The 19,076-nt window shown below is 45.2% G+C and overlaps 1 protein-coding gene across 1 annotated transcript; it reads left to right on the top strand.

Annotated features, from left to right (window-relative positions):
* The first annotated feature begins 4,405 nt into the window (after positions 1-4,405).
* On the top strand, positions 4,406-18,347 carry YWHAB (tyrosine 3-monooxygenase/tryptophan 5-monooxygenase activation protein beta). Its single transcript, XM_051632881.1, has 6 exons — positions 4,406-4,523; positions 12,000-12,300; positions 13,279-13,402; positions 14,390-14,553; positions 15,878-15,973; positions 16,445-18,347. The coding sequence occupies exons 2-6, from the start codon at positions 12,007-12,009 to the stop codon at positions 16,499-16,501; spliced, it is 735 nt and encodes a 244-aa protein (XP_051488841.1). The 5' UTR covers positions 4,406-4,523; positions 12,000-12,006; the 3' UTR covers positions 16,502-18,347.
* Positions 18,348-19,076: the final 729 nt, after the last annotated feature.

The raw sequence follows: 19,076 nt of genomic DNA, 5'->3' as shown, positions 1-19,076 counted from the left end.
CCACCAAATGTACAGCAATATCTTCTGTTCCGTTTCTACTTGTTTCTTGCACTGCCACTATTTACGAGCCGAACATAAATTACCTGAGTTTAATCCATGACCCAGAGTTCAGTGCATTTCCCCAGAAATAGCATTCTCTGTTTGGGACACTACTGCCAAAACTGCATTCCTGGAACTGAATTCCTATCCCATCCAAGACATTTGTTCTACCCGTAGTTCCCATCATACTATTTTATACTATTTAGGTCACTTATCTTTTCATGCTCTCACAGTTGCTTCTCTTAATGTTGCTTTGTTACTTTGCAATGATGTTCTTACCTGTGTTCTCTAAAGTCACCTTCAGGCCTTTAAACACCTTCTAATTCAAACTGCCACTTGACTCCAGTCCAAATTGCACTGAAGAGAAAAGCTGCACTAAACCACTCGCATTCCTTGGACAGAAGGAAGAACTGAAAGATGCCCGAACAAAGTATTATTTAGTCTAGCATTTAGCTGGCAGGACCCATGAGGAAAACCTGCTGCTCTTTGCTTTAAACGTTGCTTTAATTAAAGTCAATAATCATGTGAATACTAATTCTATCCTATTCAAGATGTTTATCCCTGATCCCATTTCGGCTATAAATTTGATTCTAACTAATCTAATTCTACTTTTAACTTCATCATGGCTATCTCTAATGTCACAAGCAGTTTATGTGCAGATAAAATACAAGGCAGACATGAAATGTAGAAATTCTTCCCTTGGGGTTTTATTTATTTATTTATTTCATATTACAGATATATTAATTCTTTTTTAAATCTGTTGTTTTCCTTCCTTGTGTTCTGTGTTGCTTGCTTACGAGGCTTCTACTTCTCTCCATCATGTGCAGTTCAAAGCAGCACCACAACCAGCACGGGCCAATGATGAAATTCTGACCAGAGTTCTGCTGGACATCCCAGCCACCAGTTCCAGCAGGGAACCATAAACCTAATTCCATTTGGGATCCATCACCTAATCCATCCTTTAGTGACCTCTGAGATCCAGCTCTAGACCACCTGAAAAGTCCAGCCTGTAGACTCTCACAGAGCAGAAATTAGAGAAAAGGAGTAACAGGAGCAGCAAGAAAGAAAAATACGCAGCAGGTAACGATCACATTTTGTGTTCTTCCTGGAGCATGGAAGTGTAACACTTCCCTTGTCATTCCGAGAAAGGCTGCTGGGTAGCCAGGTGGACATCAGCTGCAGGGACAGTGATCATGCAGTGCCATCAGCTGTTTGCTTCTAGTATCCACAGCATCTTAGACCTATTGCTGCAACAGAGAGCAGGAGTTGGAGCAGCTCAAGCTCTTGTGCCACCTGCTGGGAACAACTTCAGCGCTGCTGCTTGCAGGGGAGCAGACCCAGCCCTCAACAGGCCATCTTTGACAATGAGGTTGTTCCACTTCTTTTATCTATTAGTGATGCTGAGTAAATCCAATGCTAGGGAAGCATTTTGAAGGTTGAAACCCCCACTCTGAAGGGAAAGCAGTTGCGAAAGGCAGGAACAAACCGTCCTTGCACCCCCCAGCTGTCTGCAGAGAGGCTGCCTCTGAAGGTGAAGTCCCTCATGTAGGCAGGGAGGAGCCCAGGGCTCACAGCTTGTAATGAACTGCTCCTCTCACTTAGGGACACCACGGGCTGTCTCCTTCCCCAGAGCAGAATCCTCTGATTTCCTTCCCTGAGGTTTTCCTCTATCTCTGCCTGCAATTCACCTCAGGTTGGATTGTTGGCCTGCCCTTGGCACAGCCATTCTGCCCTTCCCAGAGCAACAGGGTGAACAAGGACCAGCTGCTCAAGCTAAATTTGATTTGTAATTCTTCATGCTTATTGCCCTGAAATGTGTCTCTCTGGGACAACCTGAGAGAGAAGTGTGTTTTCAACCAGAGAGCCAGGCAGGTTTATTTCTGTGTTGAGCTTGTTTATTCATGGATCAAGCCTGTCCCTGAGATAAAGGCTGTTCTCTCTCTCACACAGGTTTGGATCTCCTGTCTCAGATCCTTTGAGCCACCTCAAGCCCATCTGCACTTCCTCCTCTGCAAGGTGACATTTGGAAAGGCTTGCTGCTGTTGCAACATGTTTCAGAGCTGAGCTTTGGTGTTAGTTCCAGCCTTCACCCTTCTGTGCCTGGAGAAACTGCAGGATGCAGTGCTTATCTGTCCCACCAAAGCAGGCATACGAGGACTAGGAAGACCTCAGGGTTAGAGTAGCTCATGGAGAAATTAACTGTGTTATGAACACAGTTGTCTCTCAGTGGCCTTTGGCCCAAGAGGGCCCCAGCAGCTGGAGCAGCAGCAAGGTCTGTAAAAGCAGAGGGTATTTTCACCTCTCTGACTGCACAGAACTGGCCTGCTCTACCTGGAGAGTGAGATGGAGAATGCATGGTCCAAAAACACCAGCTAAGAATTGCTTCTGCAGAGGTGATAATTGGAATTTGATCTGGATAAACTGGAGAAGCAGCATGAAGGGAGCTGGGTGAGCCCTGCTGGAAGTAGGAGGCATGGGCTGTGACACAATGGGCAGGGCAGTGATGAGGCAGGGCAGGCAGATGGGTGGGAAGGTTGAGGGAGATAGAGCAGGAGACTAAAAGAGCAGGTGCAGACAGGAGACTTCAACAAACCATGTATTACATGGGGGTATATCTGAGTGTTGAATGCAAGTAACCCTGCCAGCACCCCTCAGCAGGAACACTGGGAATGGCCCAGAGGGCAACAGGGAAGGTAGGGGCTGTGGAGATCAGCGGAAAAAACAAGTTTAGCTTGGAAAAGGAAAGAACAAGAGAGAGAGATGACAGTAACTGATCTAGCTGAATCTGTGTTTGCAGCTCAAGAGAACTCATGAGTGCCAAGCAATTTTCCTCCTGACTTTCCAAAGTAATTAACCTTTGGATCAAGACTAAGCAGGAAACTAAGTCCTTCCATCACCAGAAAGGAATCTGACAGTGACTTTGACAGGACCAGGATTGTATCTGAAAGTAGAAGAGGAAATCAGGCTCCAGGATCCTGTAATTGAACAGGGAGCTTTTCAGCCCCAGTAACAGTGCTTTGACAAGTGGTGCTGCAATAAACTTGAGACTTGGGAGCAGGAGGGGGGGAAGTTGTGCATTCACTCACTTCTAATCCAAAAGGATTACATCCATTATAAAACAGAACTCTTTTCCTTGGATTCCTTCTTTGGAGACCAAGCTAGACTTTTCCTCATCCCCCAAAAATGCTTTCTCTGGCTATTTCTCTAGTAAATGTCATTTATTCGTTGCATAAAGCTTATCTAACTGATAAGGATCTTGAGTTGTGTTTTTTTTCAGTGAAAATGGGCAATTTAAACTGTAGGGAGCAGCCACTACTAAAACAACGTTTCAAGGTGATTTTGCAATTCAAAGCATTTTATGTGAGAGTGCCGAGAAGGGCACCCATTGCCTGGGGTCTGAGCTGTCCCTGGCTGTGAGGTTCAGCCAGAGAACAGCAGTGAGAAATAGTGATAGAACAGAAAATAAAAATGCTGGTTTCTTGTTGCTGGAAAAGTCACAGCACTTCCCACCTGGTGGGCAGGAGGATGACCATAACCAGCAACGTGCCCTTGTGGCCAAGAAGGCCAATGGCCTCCTGGGGTGCATTAGAAAGGGGGTGGTTAGTAGGTCAAGGGAGGTTCTCCTCCCCCTCTCTTCTGCCTTGGTGAGGCCACATCTGGAGTATTGTGTCCAGTTCTGGGCCCCTCAGTTCAGGAAGGACAGGGAACTGCTTGAAAGAGTCCAGGGCAGAGCCACAAAGATCCTGAAGGGAGTGGAACATCTCCCTTATGAGGAAAGGTTGAGGGAGTTGGGTCTCTTTAGTTTGGAGAAAAGGAGACTGAGGGGGGACCTCATCAATGTTTACAAATATGTAAAGGGTGAGTGACAGGACGATGGAGCCAGGCTTTGTTCAGTGATGACCAGTGATAGGACAAGGGGCAATGGATGCAAACTGGAGCACAGGAGGTTCCATGTGAGTATCAGGAAGAACTTCTTTCCTGTGAGAGTGACAGAGCAGTGGAACAGGCTGCCCAGAGAGGTTGTGGAGTCTCCTTCACTGGAGACATTCAAACCCCTCTGGACACGTTCCTGTGTGATGTGCTCTGGGTGATCCTGCTCTGGCAGGGGGGCTGGACTGGATGGTCTTTCCAGGTCCCTTCCGACCCCTGGGATCCTGCGATTCTGGGCCGGTGAGGCCGAGCTGGGCTCGCCCGAGGGGACACGGCGGCTGAGGCGCCCGGGGAAGCAGAGCCCGGGGCTGGCGGCCGCGCTGGGCCCCGCTGCCCCCCCCGTCGCCATGGCAACCGCGGGCCGGCCGGCGCCCGCCGGCCCAATGGGGAGGCGGGAGGGGCGGGGCCGCCCCCGGGCGCCGGAAGGGGCGTGTCGGCGGCGCCGGAAGCGGGGCCGCAGCGCCGCAGGGTGTGTGTGCGTGCGCCGAGCGGCCGCCGCGCTCCGCGTCGTCTCGCCCGCCGGGATCCAGGCCTTGCTGCCGCCGCCCCGACAGGTGAGCCTCCCGGGCCCGGCCCCCACCGGGCTTCCCCCCTTCCCTTCGTCCCGCCGCTGGGGTTGGGCCGCTGCGGTCCCGCTGGCTCCCGCGGGGGAGGCCTCCCCGGCCTGCCCCCCCCCCCCCCCCTTGTCCCCGCAGGCCGGGCCGGTGCAGCCCCGCGGCGGGGAGGGGCGGCGGGGGCCGCAGCAGGCCGCCCCCCCGAGAGCTGCGGGAGGGTCCTGCCCCCTCCTCCCCGCCCCGAGTAACGGTGTGACCCTCCCTCGGCTGCCGCTGCGGAGCCCGAGCGGGCGGCGCCGCCTCCTCCCCCGGCCCCGCCCCGGGTGAGTCACTCGCTCCCCGGAGGGCGAGGCCGCCGCGCACACCTGGACGGGGCGGGCCGGGGCTCCCCTGCCGGGGACCCGCAGGAGGGAGGGGGAACCCCCTTCTGCGCCAGGGTGGGCATCGGGCACAACCCGCCTCTTCCCGGAGGCTGCGGCGTTCCCGGCCCCCGGCGGGGAGCGGGGCTGGGGTGTCCTCGTAGCTCCCCCAGACCCGGAGCTCCGGGCCCGTTCGGCGGGAGGGAGGAGCTGCCGTGTCTGTGCGGCTGGATGAGCCTACTCCCGTAGGACCAGGGGCCATCCCAGAAGTGTCGTGAACGCCTTAGAAGGAAACGAATTATTTTACTGTTATTTTCGGTTTTTTTTATTATCACTTCTGCCCATTTGGGAGTAGAGATGTGTTTAGGGAGGACTCCAGTTGGAAAGAAGGTTGCTTCAAGCCAGCTCCAGTCTACAAAAAGGCTGGGCAGTAACCCCAGACTAACAACCATAGATTTATTTGAGGTATGTATAATTAGATATTAATTGGGATGATCAAATGGCAGTGGAAGACAGTTACTGTGTTAGCATATGGGAGCAAAAATGCAAAGACCACAATACAAATCTATTGGTTTCACCTAAATTCCTTGCTAATAGTTAAAATAACTTTTGTGGTGGTAGGAAAACACATTGCACACCATGCAGCACTGTCAAACCTAAGTTCCTCCTGAAAAATATCAAAGAGCTTGAGAACATAAGGCTTTGTGACTCGAGTGGCTGTAGGAGTCAGTGTCCTTACTCATTCACTGCTGCAGGACACCTGGGTCAGAAATTTTCATGCTTCACGAGGAGAAAAGCTGTTTTTTCTTTTAAAATAGCAGTGGGACACAAGCTGTCCAGTGAGGAAAACAAGAATGCTCGTGGCTTTTCCACCCTTCATATTAAAGAACTGCAGAAACATCCCTTGTCTAATACTTTGTGTATCAAAGCTGGGCCTGGTGAAGTGCTAGACTCGTTGCACAGATGGGCCTGGTGCAGTTTTCCCAACCTCATTATGTCAGTACTGCATGTTCTGATCTCTGCTATTTTGATGCTGAGCCTCTTTTTTCCCCCCCCCTCTTTTCCTGAGCAGGCCTCTGCCAGGATGCAGCTTTCTGTGCTGCACGTGAATACCTTCAGATGAGGGGTTCAGTAAATGATGATTTGAATAGTCTGTCTGGTCTCCCAACACATCCCAGGAAGAGCAGGCATCACAGCCTGTCTTTTATATGGCCCCACTTTTTTTTGCCCCTCCCTGTAATATAAATACTCTCAGTTGATTATTAACAAAAGTGATTTACCTGTGATACAAAGACATTCGTTTGGCATGAACTTTATGCCTGGGGGAAGAGTTTTTGGGGGGATAACTCACTTATTTCCACCTGGACTCTAGCCAAAGCCAATGCTGCTTGCTGGAACAAAAAGGTGTTACCATGTAAGTATCTTGTACTTTGGAACTGTGTGCCTGTCTCCACCTGCAGCTCTCCTGTGCCAAGTGCAGTAGGTATGTAGCAGGGCAGTGCTGTTCAAATGGCATTAAGACAAGGCTACTGCCCTCAAATTTAAGTTCTCCACACAATATCAGTATCCCTACACACTTCTGGAACTTGTCAAAGGAATGTTATAATGGTCTGTGGAGACTGAAATCCGTTGGATGACATTTTATTTTACATTGGTCAGTTATAGGAAGCAGCAAGCAGTGATGGCAGCAGATGACCAGAGCACATTTAGGTCTGGCATTATAAAATGTTAATTTTATCTGAACGTTTGCATAAAGATTTGAGCTGAAGACCAGAGTATGTGGTTCATCAGTAAATCTAAAGGAGGCTGAAGTTACGTGCTGCACAAGGTCAGCAAGAACATCACAACTGTGAAGTAATTTTCCTTTTTCCCTCCTTATCCTTGCAGTGTGTCTTACTGAACTTGTTGTACCCAAGCTCTTGACGGATGTGGAAGATTTCACTGTTCAGATCTTACCAGTGTTCATTTCTAGTCAGTTATTCAGCAACACGTAGGAGCCTTTGAGAGAACCAAACCAGAGACACAACTAATGAAGTCAAATGTCTTCTACTAGGAGAAAGCAAGGAAGGTTCCTTGCACTCCTTTGAAGTCCAACCTTCCTTGCTTTCTCATGGTAGAAGGCATCAAAGAGGGCTGATTCCTTCCTGCCAAGAGGATCTGCTGGGAGTCATGTCTACGTGACAGTGGGTGCCATCAACACCATGCAGATACTTGTGTCATCATGTTTGTACCTGAGTTATGGAGAAGGGTTTTCCATTTCTTTTAGAAATCTCCAAAGCTCTTACTTCCTGTAATTGTAGCACTGTTATTTTAAATACCACTTACTCATGGAGATGTTTCATTTTGGAATGAATTGCCCATCCAAAGATAAGGCATGTACACATGTTGCTGGAAGGTTGAACTACAAACTCTGTGCCAGTCTTTTGCTTTTCCTGAGACAATTTGAGTGGAATTAGAGAGTTTGTATATGAGAAACACGACTGCAGCCTGTGTCACCAACTCTGGCTTTACATTCATTTCTCAGAGAAACATGCAGGTCTGTTTACCTGCATCTCTGCTTGACTCAGCAGGGGACCAGTATGTCAAACCAGTAACCACCAGCTTTCTCACCAATTACTCTACAGAATGGAAGTGTTTGCCTGGCAGATTCTGATGCTCACTAGAATGAGAAAAGCAGTGCACAAAAATCAATCACTTAATTAGCAGCAGAAGAGCAGGTCATTGAGAGCAGCAGACTTCAGGCCAACGTAGGCTTGTTAGTTTTGTCTCGTCAGTTCAATATGTTATATAAGCCTGATTTTTTTTCAGCATCAGTTTTCATTTGATTTCTGCAGACTTTCAACACAGTTACTTCTGATCTCTTCTGGCTTTATCCTAAACAGCTCCTTGAGATTGGAAACAATCAAAGCTATGAAGCAGATGTAGTAACTGGTGAGCAGTGAGATGTAGTTCCCCTCAAGGTCCTGCAGTTTTCTGAAGAGCATTGACTGTATGTTTTACTCCTCAGCTGTGACTGAGATATAAACCTCCAGTTCTGTGTGTCCATCTGCTCTTGGGAGGTCTGTGGACATACTGACTTCAGGTGCTGCTCCCAGCATGGTCACACCATCCCCTCCTTGCTGCATCTCCCACTGAGAGCAGTAAGGCAGTTACAAACTAATGTGCTTTGCAGGTTCTGACCTGTACTTTTGATGCTTTGGACGTGGTTCAGAGTCTTGTCTACACAGGTGTGAAGCTTTTCTGGGGTGGGAAGTAAGCAATTGTGACTTTGGTACCTGTATACACACTGTTCTGTTTTTGTAAGAGAGATTGAAAGAACTTAGGATGGATGGGGGGACAAAGAAAAATATTACATTAAAAAAAATGAAATGTTGATGGGGGGATGTAAGGTGATTACAATTTCTGGCAGCTGGTACCCCTGGCTGCAACTGCTGGCTAAGATCCCTGCTCCTTTCTACATCTTCCCTCTTCCTGTGCTGACATGGCATGGCTCCATCAGTGCTGGAGTGCAGCATTCCTGTCAGCCTCCTGTTCAACATCTCTGTGTGTTTTGCTCCTAGCTGCAGGTAACCTTTGTTAGATGACTTCTGTTGGTGGCCTAGGAGTATTTTTAGCTGTAGGCTTTGCTTGTTTCAGACTGTGGCACACTGATCCATGGTTAGAGTGTGGCTTTCATCTCCTCTATGGAGGGACCAGTTCTAACTGATAGTTGCTTCTTTGCCTTTTCAAACATCACTCCTTTCCTTGTATCTTTTTTCCTTCTGGCAAACATTTCCCTCTTTTGGAGCTCAAGCCAGCATAGCTCTGCAAAGCTCTCTCCAGGCTTCTAACAAGGTAAGCAATGGAGAATCAAAAAAGGATTTTAAGTATTCTTTTATTCAGTTTCATTTGAATGGAATAATGGTAGGGTGACTGTTGATTGCTGATGTTTTGGTGTGGGCAATGATTTTTCTTGCTGCATTTAAGTTCTGTTAAATCCATGTCATTGAACAGTCCTTTGTGTTTCCTTGCAAACCTCCTAACGGTGCAGATATTAAAATGAACTGCCTGAACAACTCAGTCTGCTGTACACTGAATTTTTATGTCAAAACAAAGCCCGTGAAGTTCTGAGGAACTCTTACCTTCAGCAATCAGTTTGAATTACATTTAACATGTGCATAAATTAGCTACATTACTGAGGAAGGTTGTTTGATGAGAAACAACATTCTAATGCTTTGTGTTGCTATTTTGCCTGTATAACTGATATTTTAAGCTGGTTTCTGGATCTCTGTCTACTAGGTCTTTATGCCCTTGCAGTTCCCTGTGTGATTTCCTTTGTGTGTCCTTACATGAACTCATTGACTTGCATCTAAAGATAAATATGTCAGTGAGCTTGATAAAACAAACTCTGCACCATTCCTAAACTAAACTCTATCTTGTTTGTAAATGGAATTCTGCATGGAGGACTTATCTACAAATTGGACCACTATTGGCAAAGTGCAGATCAAAGATAAAACTGACCTTTCAACAGCAAAATGTAAACTCTGTTGGAGTTACTTGTCTCTGGACTTCAACAAGCAGGGTTTTTCTACAGAATAATCACATTCCATCAAAAGAAGAGGGAAAGATAAGATGATTGTAATAGAAATGCTCCTAGAAGCTGTGCAGCCCGTGAGGAAACTGGAACTGCTCTAAATCTGCTTTGTTTCAATGTCCTGTTATTTAAAATGGGCTCTTATGACTTAAAAAGCATTCCTCAGGTGTACTTTGTTCACGTGCAGATTTTAGTGAGTGATTAGAGAAAAACCACTCACAAATTGCTTCCTGCATTGAGCACATAGTCTGAATTCAGTGCGGAGTAAAGGGGGTGGTTTATGAGGTTTCAGAGACTCAACAGGGAAAAGTGGGATGGGTTCTCTCCATGGAGGGTCTGATGATTTCCTTATGCTTGTGGTGCCTTGGCACTATGGTACCCTTCAGTGTAAGGAGAAAAAATGCACATCCCAAATTCCCTTGTCCCTTTCCATCCTCAGGAACCATCCTTTCAATAAGTCTGCAGAAACCAATGACAATACAGCCTGTCCCTGTGGTAAAAGCCTCTTGAGGAAGGCAGAGCCAAGGTAGTGGTGCCTCACAGGAGCTTGGCACACTGCTGCCCACAGGCTGCTGTGTTGAGGGCTTGGATCTGGAGTCTGTGTCACCTTTCAATAGGAGCCAAAATCCACTAGTTTAAAGACAGTGTTTGAAATGAAACTGACCTGCAGTCCAACTTCACTTGTAAGTCTGCAAGAGGTCTCTTTTCAGGAGACTGGTTTAGCATTACATACCCTTACTGAGTGCCTTGTGGACGGATGTATTGGGCTAGAGCTGCAGAGGAGCAGACTTGCTGGAGTGTGACTTGCAGATGTCTAGCAGGTTGGACATTGGGTTGCTGGCTTTACTTTCAGAGCTTTGTTGTGAAATAACAATGTTTGACTTGATCACTTGATTCACTTGGGTGAATTTTTTGCTAAAGTGGACTGTCTTCAGCTGGAGGGATGGGCTATGCCTACCCAAAATAATTTTGTCCTTGCAAGTAGGAAGCTCTGAAACTGCTCATGCATCTGATGGGAATTTGGATCTGCATCTCATTGTCCTGGTTGAGGAGTTAGTATAGGGGACTGGCTTCCCTGGTTGATAGTGTGGTAGGTGGTACTTGGATTAAAACTCAAGCTGAGCAGTGTGCTCAAGACATTCTCCATCCAGAGTCTGTCAGACTGGGATCTTCAAAGGAGTGAGCCAGGGAAAGGGCTACAGCAATTGCTTTCAGTCTTGTGGTTCTCTAATAGGGCTGTAAAAGCTTGTGTAATGAACAAGCTTGTGTGAAAGACAGTTGTAAACTTATTGTTCTTGTTTGCTTTTTATTGTTCTTCTGAAAGTTGTTTTTAGGCTGTTGGGTGTCAGCATGAAAACTTCTCTTCTGAGCAGTGAGAGTCCTGGCTGGAATTTAGGGAACAGGAAAGGAATGTTACTGCTCAGTACTGACAAGAATAACAGTTCTGGGTCTGTCTGAAAGGGAGCCTGTGCACCTGGAGAGATTTTACAGATGAATTTGGAGCATCTGGGAATTTGTGAGGTATCGAGGTCTGTTTACTTTGACAAAGGCGAAGAAACTCATTCTCCTGTGAACCCATCCCTAGGTGGCTGAGCATAAGGTTGGTAGCTCAGAAAACCCAGTTAAGTACATCTCAGCATTATCTTGTAGAAATAAGCAACACTCAAGCTACCTCACTGACATGCTTCTTACTAACTTCTTTTTTCATTGCTTAAGTTCTTCAGAGGCCTCATAGTCATTTTTCTTGGCTTCAGTTGCCAAACTGCATTACCAAAAAGAAGTTGTTTCCATCTAAGCAATCAGTTTTGCAGTGACCATCATGTGGGCCATGTCCCATTTGGTTTTTGTGAACATCAGTGTTATTTGAAAGGGCTTGAAAACCTGAGGCTGCAGCCACTCCAGCTGTGTAGAGCTGTCCATTGTATGTACATTGAAGCATCTATATAAAAGAAGACCCACAACAGGTTTTTGACACAACAGTATAAGTGTACTTAGCAAAGTTACCAAAAACTAAACATTACTCAGCATGGTTTATTTAAACCCATGGAAACATTTCCTGTAGTGTGCAAAAAATCCGTCTGGTCAGGAGGAGCTGTCCAGTGCTTGGATGCTCCCAGGTGGTTACTGTTGTCTGAGAGTAGAGGGGAAGCAAAACGAACACAAACAAAAAAACAACCAAAACTTCTTGGTTCTGGGTTGGAACATGCACTGTATCCCAGACTGAGCTGTGGCCACTGTAGGAAAGGGGAGAGATTCACACAGGGAGCATGTTGTGCTGTGCTTAGTGCCAGAACGAGTTTTGCTGCATTTTGAAGAATAATCCTTATGTGTCTTCAGGGTTGTGATTCTTCATATGCACATAGAAATTACATATTTGGCAAAAGGTCACATTTTTAAAAATAAACCCTTGGTGTTACTTCATTAGAGTTGGTAGATTCCCACATGTTGGTGATGGTGAGTTCTGCTTCATCCTTCAGCAGTCCCTCCCGTGGTGCCTTCAGTCAAGAGATGTATCTCTCTGGTTTTGTTCCTCACCAATTGCAGGAGAGCCATGGATAAAAGTGAGTTGGTTCAGAAAGCCAAGCTGGCTGAGCAGGCCGAGCGTTACGATGACATGGCTGCTGCTATGAAGGCTGTCACTGAGCAGGGACATGAACTGTCCAACGAAGAAAGGAACCTACTCTCAGTTGCCTACAAGAACGTGGTTGGTGCCCGTCGCTCCTCCTGGCGTGTCATTTCCAGCATTGAACAGAAAACAGAGAGGAATGAGAAGAAACAGCAGATGGGAAGAGAGTATCGTGAGAAAATCGAGGCTGAATTGCAGGATATCTGCAATGATGTTCTGGTAAGGATCCAACAGCAAGACCCACAGTAGGTAGTGCTGCAGTGTTCCTCAGAGGGGCTGAAGGGATCTTAGTAGGGCTGTAGACTCTTCAGCACCTCAGCAGGGGAGTAATTTTGCATACTTGAGTCCAATTCTGGCTTTTCAGTCAGCTGGTTTGTTTCTTAGGGATTTTGTTATGAAATAGCTTATTTTCTAATAGAAAAAAAGCAAACAAGGCAATGTTGAAGACTCATAGCTGCTGGCTGGGGGTCTCTATGGATACAAATTTGTATCTGGGGCACTGGCATGAGTCCTGCTAAAAGCCTACCATGTAAATTACTTTGTTAATGAACTCTGACATCCTGAGCCTTGTTTAGTACCTTCTTGACATGGAGTGCACTTGTACTTCTTCCTCAAACCAGTTTCTCTATTTCTTTCACTTCAAGAGGGACTCATTCTTTTCACTGCTGTTCAGTTTGCTAAGGATCTGTCCAAAGCTGCCATCAGTGCTCTCAGTGCATTCCCTCAGAAGGCACATGTGCTGACTGTGCCACTGTTCAGCTTTTTGGCTAGAACTGCAGATAGAACCAGTGGGTAATTTCTGTGCATGGAATTCAAGTTTGTGGCAGCACAAGCGACCCACGGGGCTTGTGCTCATGTCAGGCTGCTGCTTTCCTTAGCCTGGTTGTGGATATAAGTTTGTGTCTGTGCATTCCAAGGAAAACCTTTGCAGTTATAAACCCTGGTAGCCATTAGGTTCTGCAGGAGTGAGTTGTGGATAAACTCAACATTGCAAGGGTTGTGCTTTCCAGGGATTAGGATACAAGCAGTTCATCTTTTTTTCACTGAGTTTGGACAACAGTAGGCAAAGGGATGAAGGCATGATCATACATCAGTCAATGTTAATGTTTTACCAGTTGATGCTAACACAGGCTCTGCTTCAGACCTTATTTTTATGACATGGAAAAAAATATGAAAAAGTGATGTTTCCTTTCTCAGGAACTCCTGGATAAATACCTTATTGTCAATGCCACACAGCCAGAAAGCAAGGTCTTCTATTTGAAAATGAAAGGTGATTACTACAGATACCTCTCAGAGGTGGCATCTGGGGACAATAAGCAAAGTAAGTAGAGATTAAATCATTTCTTCTACTGGGGCTGAGCTCAATGAAAAATACTTGTGTTCTTTTCCCCTAGCATGAAGATTTATTTATTTTTGCTGCTGCTCTGTAGTATTGAAGATGGTGCAGTGCAAGTCTCTTTTAGAGAGGAACTTCAGTGAAATTAGTAGAAGTGATTGGCAGATGTTCATCAAACTAGTCCAATTCTGCTTGCAGCCCTCAACCTCAGTGACTGATTTTCAAGCATGTTTGACAGTTTAAAATCCTTTTCCTGGAGAATGTTTTTTTCTTGTGAAAAATGCTTGTCCCACTGTGAATTTAGCTCACAAGTCTTCACTGATTGCACGTGTTCTGCCTGCAAACATGGGTTACTGGGTCCTAAACCAGTTAATCCTGAAATGTTAGAGCAATGCTGAACTGTGCCTGAGTCCATGTCTTGCAAACTTAGCTTGACACCATTCTGGAGCTGATTGTTACCCATTAGGCAGGAAAGGACTGTTGTCTTTCCTCTGAAACCCCAAACTGAAATATAAAGTTCATGACCTACCTGCCAAATGTCTCCTTCAGTTTAAACAGGTAGTGCAGATATCTCTTCTTCCCCATATGCTTTTGTCTGGATTTATTATTGAGAACTGCTACTTTTTCAGCTGGGTTGGGAATGAAGGTTTAATCACAGTACATTTTGACTTGGGTAGAGCTTCTGTGCATTTCAATTGGTTGGAATTCATTTTGAATATGTTTCATTTTAAGGCTCTTAAAATGTTAAATGTGATTTCCACAGCTCAGAGCTTTATATGAACAAATATTTCTGCCTTAATAGTTCAGGCAGTGGTAGGATTTTACATCTAAAAACACTGAAAGATGTGTCTGTGCATGTGTAAATGTATGAATTTCTGGTGGCACAGTAGTCTAGGCCAAGAACATAATGGTTTCCCCCATGAAGTGCAGTGATGTGCAGTGCATTAATATGACTGTAATTACTTCTTGCAGCAACGGTAGCAAACTCTCAGCAAGCTTACCAGGAGGCATTTGAAATTAGCAAGAAAGAGATGCAGCCAACACACCCCATTCGACTTGGTTTGGCTCTAAATTTCTCTGTCTTCTACTATGAGATACTAAATTCTCCTGAAAAAGCCTGTAACCTGGCAAAGACGGTAAGGAGGCTTCATACCACCAGTTTTTTGGGGGGCTAAGGAGATCATTACATGGTTGCAGTAGCATTTTGAGAATGATTGTGCTTTTTCATATCAAATTCCTTTAAAATGCTGTCATCTTTTGAACTATTGTTTAATAGTTTTCAGGTAAGTGAGCTAGATCAGCTTAGCTTTAAGGTAAGTTAATTTGCTGGTGGGGCAGTTGAACCAGTGAAAGGGGAGACAAAGTGCTTTTTGTGTCTGTGTAATTCTATTAGAAGGTGCTTCTGTCAAATTGGAAAACACATGGATTAATTTAGTACTTGTAAAGGGAAATATTTACTTAAATTTGATCACTTAGCAAACACGTCAAGTGTTGTGTTTGGGACTATTGTTGTAGCCCTAAATGTCATTGTGAGTCAGTGTTCTTCTGTCTCCAGAGAGCAAAAAGAGCTTGTGTGATGGGTTGTGACAAGCAAATAGCTAGTCATTTTTGTCTTGGCCTTTTCCTTAAAATATGATGAGAGCCTTCTAAATGGAGCTTTTTGCATCTGGGAAAGTTACTTGGTAGTAACTTGAATAAAATGGCATTAGGTGAATCGTTGTGTTCTTAGTATGTACTTTCATAGTGCTTTGTAACAAGAATGTTTTGCTGTGCAAAGCTGCTTGTTTAGTTCATGTGCTTGCTTCTGATTGAAAACTGAATAAAGAAGTGGCACTTATTCCTGGCTCTTAGCTCTCAGACTTTCAACATGAGTGTTCATGTGTAAGAGATCAATAGGAAGACTGGCCTTATTCATCTCTAATGAAACATGCCTGATTTCCTGTGCTGTTTTGAAAGAAAATCCAAAACCTTCCACCCCACAGTCAGCAAACCTCTGTCTTCCATTTTCTTTTCTACTTCCTCCCTGCAATACACATACCAATCTAATGGTAACTTTGTCTTATATTGCCAGTTTAGACCAGTGAGGCTGTCACTCTTCATGAAAGTTTTGCTTTTAAGTGTTGTGGTTAAACCCAACTTCAAGCTGTGTGAATCATTCATGTATGTCATACAAATTATGCATGACAGAGTGTGCTGGTCTCTTCAGGACTTGGAACTGGCACAGTAGTAAAGTTGTTCTGGGCTTTGATCTGGACACCCCTGAAGGCTTCTGTTTTCCCACTGGTTGTCTAGTGATGTGGTGCTCACTTTGGTTTCCATTTCTTCTTTTGATGGAAAAGGAAAATACTGGAAGCTTTTGTCACAGAATTGGAATAGCAATGCAGGGAATTTGTGAGCTCTGTGGAAGCAGAAGGGAATTTGGAGAGTGGAGTGTGAAGGTGCTGTCTTGTGTCCTTGTAGGCATTTGATGAAGCGATAGCAGAGCTGGACACGCTGAACGAAGAGTCTTACAAAGACAGCACCCTCATCATGCAGCTGCTTAGGGACAACCTCACTGTAAGTACCCCGGGGCAGGGTGCTGCACTGTGTGCTGCCACTTCTTTAGGCTGCTGGACTCTAAGTGGCCCTCAACATCTGAAGACTTGGGTAGTTCTTTGCCATTAAAAGCCTTTTCTGAGGCATTAACTTCATGTCTTAACTGCACTGCTTTCTGTAACCAGACCAGTTAGACTTGCTTGTTTAAACCAGAAATCGCTGTAGCAAGCTCAGCTTTTAACAGAAAGTCCAGTTTGCCTGTTGGCAACAGCCAGCTTGTCTTTGTGTCAGGCTTGCAGACTTGGGCTGGCTCTTTACTTGTCATCCTCTGCCTGTTTCCCAGTTCATTATCATTTAGCTTTACTGCTCAGTTCAGTTCTGTGTTGCTCTCAGCTGAGGGTGTTTGACAGCACTGCTGGCTGTGCTCTCTTCCCTCTCCTGACAATGAACCACCTGCTTACAGTATAAACATGTCCTTGTGTTTTCTTACAGCTATGGACGTCGGAAAACCAGGGAGACGAAGGGGATGCTGGGGAGGGAGAGAACTAACGGCTGTTGGGCTTCACTCTGTGTTTAATGTCACCCTGTATCCTACACATATATCCCTTTGTGCGACAAGCAAAAAGAATAGTACATCGACTTTCACAACCTCAACGTAGCAAAAACTGTCTGTGGGGTAAAAACGGGTGGTTGATGTTTTGTGTTCTTGCAGCAGAGGTCGGTTATCCCAATGGCATTCCGGACTTTCCTATTAGGAACATTGACAGTTCTGATTACCGTGTTTATATTTTTAACTGAACACTGTGATTACGGGTTTTGTGATTGCAATTGACTTTACAAAACTCTTCATTGGTAGAAAAGACACCCAATCGTGTAACTCGGGCGAGCTTAATTTGGCACCAAAACAGTCGAAGTACAATTCTGTTGTAAAGTTGTACAGAAAGTTATAGAGATTCTATTGTGACACTGGGGCATGGAAGGAGAACAATCCGATGGATGGCATTCCAGTTAGTGACACTGCTATGAGTTAGTTTACCAGGCACACTCTGTAGACATTTGTAACCAAGTCTGAGGCACTGCTTTCAGTCAAAAGCTCACTTTGTCAGTCCTATCTTTCAGGGTTTGTTTTGGGAAGGAGGGGAATGGGGGAGTTAGCAGCTTGATTTCCAAATTCTTTATACTGGCAGATAACTGGGATTTGACTCCTAAAAGTGCTTTCATGCCCATAGGACATGCATGACTAAGCCCCTTCCCACAGCAATAACACACCTAATTATACCTTCGATATTCTTCAGTAGTGAGAATTCTTGGTTTGCTGCCATGGACTTTGCAATAGGAGAAGATTCAATTTTTTGAATGGCCTTATTAGTTTAGATGATACCATGAAGTGATCTGCCACTTTTGCATTACTTTACTCTTAGGTGAATTGAAATCTCCATGGTATTCCCATTTTGGGTTTTTTCCCATTTCGGATTTATCCTGAAAACCTCTTAAGTAATCCACTCAGCCATCTCTAAGTTCAGCTTATAGAAATTTTTCTCTCTTGGGCCTCTCTTCATCCCTGACCCTCTCAACTGTTTAAACTCCATTAAAGCAATTTTGGACTCCCACATAAAGGTCATCCTTCTGTTGATTATGGGTGATGTCAGGAGGGTGGCTGAGACCTGAGCCTGCTGGAGGGCAGGTTTCTTTCTTGGGTGTTTGACAGCCACCAGTGCTGTTGCAGCCTTCAGCTCTTATCTGCCTTTTTGTTTTTTTTGTTTAGTACCAAGAACTGGCTCAAATATCCAGAATTTCCCATTTGATTGTACTGGAATGCAGACCTACACATTTGTAACGCTTGTAATATTTGAGCTCCAAACCTCCTCACTTAGACCTGTTCCAAACATGTCCCATTAAATAAAACCCAACAGGAATTGCGTGAATAATGCAGTGGAAAAGATGAAGACCTGTCAGTCTCGTGGCATCATCCCCCTGCCTTCACATTCCACTTAGCTATAGGATCCACCTGTTTGTCCATCCGTCTGCTGAAGAGAATTTCATGCACTGATTTTAAAAAACTGCCCTCTACTAGCTGAACAAATCGTGCAGTTAATACTTCTTGGCGCTTGATAAATGCAGTAGTGAATGTGGAACCGAGCCTGTCTGTATATCTGGTAGCTCTTCTTGCTTTGTTTTTACTGACCAGTATTCTGCCTAAAGTTTGCTTCTGTGACGGTTCTATTGCCTAGCACACACGTGGTTGTGAGAATAGCATAGCAAAAAGAAATACCTGGTTATTGATGTACTAGATTTGTGTATGTCTTTTAAACAGTTCTAGTTTCACCTTACACAAAGTAATCAGGAGAGTGTAAAAGAATTCAAAAGTGAATAATAAACAAAAATTTTATCAGTTGGTTTGTGTCTGTTCTCTTTGCTGGTGGAGCATCTCCCTTATGAAGAAAGGCTGAGAGAGTTGGGACTCTTTAGCCTGGAGAAGAGAAGGCTGAGGGGAGACCTTATGAATGCCTACATGCATCTGAAGGGTGGGTATAAGGAGGATGGAGCCAGACTCTTCAGTAGTTCCCAGTGACAGGACAAGGGGCAACAGGGACAAGCTGTAACATGGGAAGTTCATTTAAATGTGAGGAAAAACTTCTTTACAGAGAGGGTGACAGAGCCCTGGGACAGGCTGCCCAGGGAGGTTGTGGAGTCCCCTTCTCTGGAGGATGCAGTCCTGTGGAATGTGCTCCAGGAGATCCTGCTTTAGCAGGGGAGTTGGACTAGGTGATCTCTAGAAGTCCCTCCCAGCTCTGACAATTCCTTGTTTCTGTGAGTGGCAAAAAAACTTGTGGTAGTAAAATCACCACTTCAATTAAATGCTCAGATCTTTGATTGTGTGAGTTGATGGATTCCTAATAATTACTCATTCCTCTGCTGAGAGACTTCCCCACACACCCTCCCAGTTTCTAGCAGAGAACACTGGTTCTCTTCATGTTTCTAGAGTTCATAAAATACATTGTCATTGCAGGGAGACATACAGCTATAAATACTTGATTTGCCATGAGTCCTTGTAGGGCTAAACACACTGTGCACAAGAAAAGTCTGTTGGTTACATGTAAAGCTTTTTTCCTCAGGGAATCAC

The sequence above is a fragment of the Apus apus genome, chromosome 15 (assembly GCF_020740795.1).
Source record: "Apus apus isolate bApuApu2 chromosome 15, bApuApu2.pri.cur, whole genome shotgun sequence".
Taxonomy (NCBI): domain Eukaryota; kingdom Metazoa; phylum Chordata; class Aves; order Apodiformes; family Apodidae; genus Apus; species Apus apus.
This window is presented reverse-complemented; position numbering and strand designations above follow the sequence as displayed.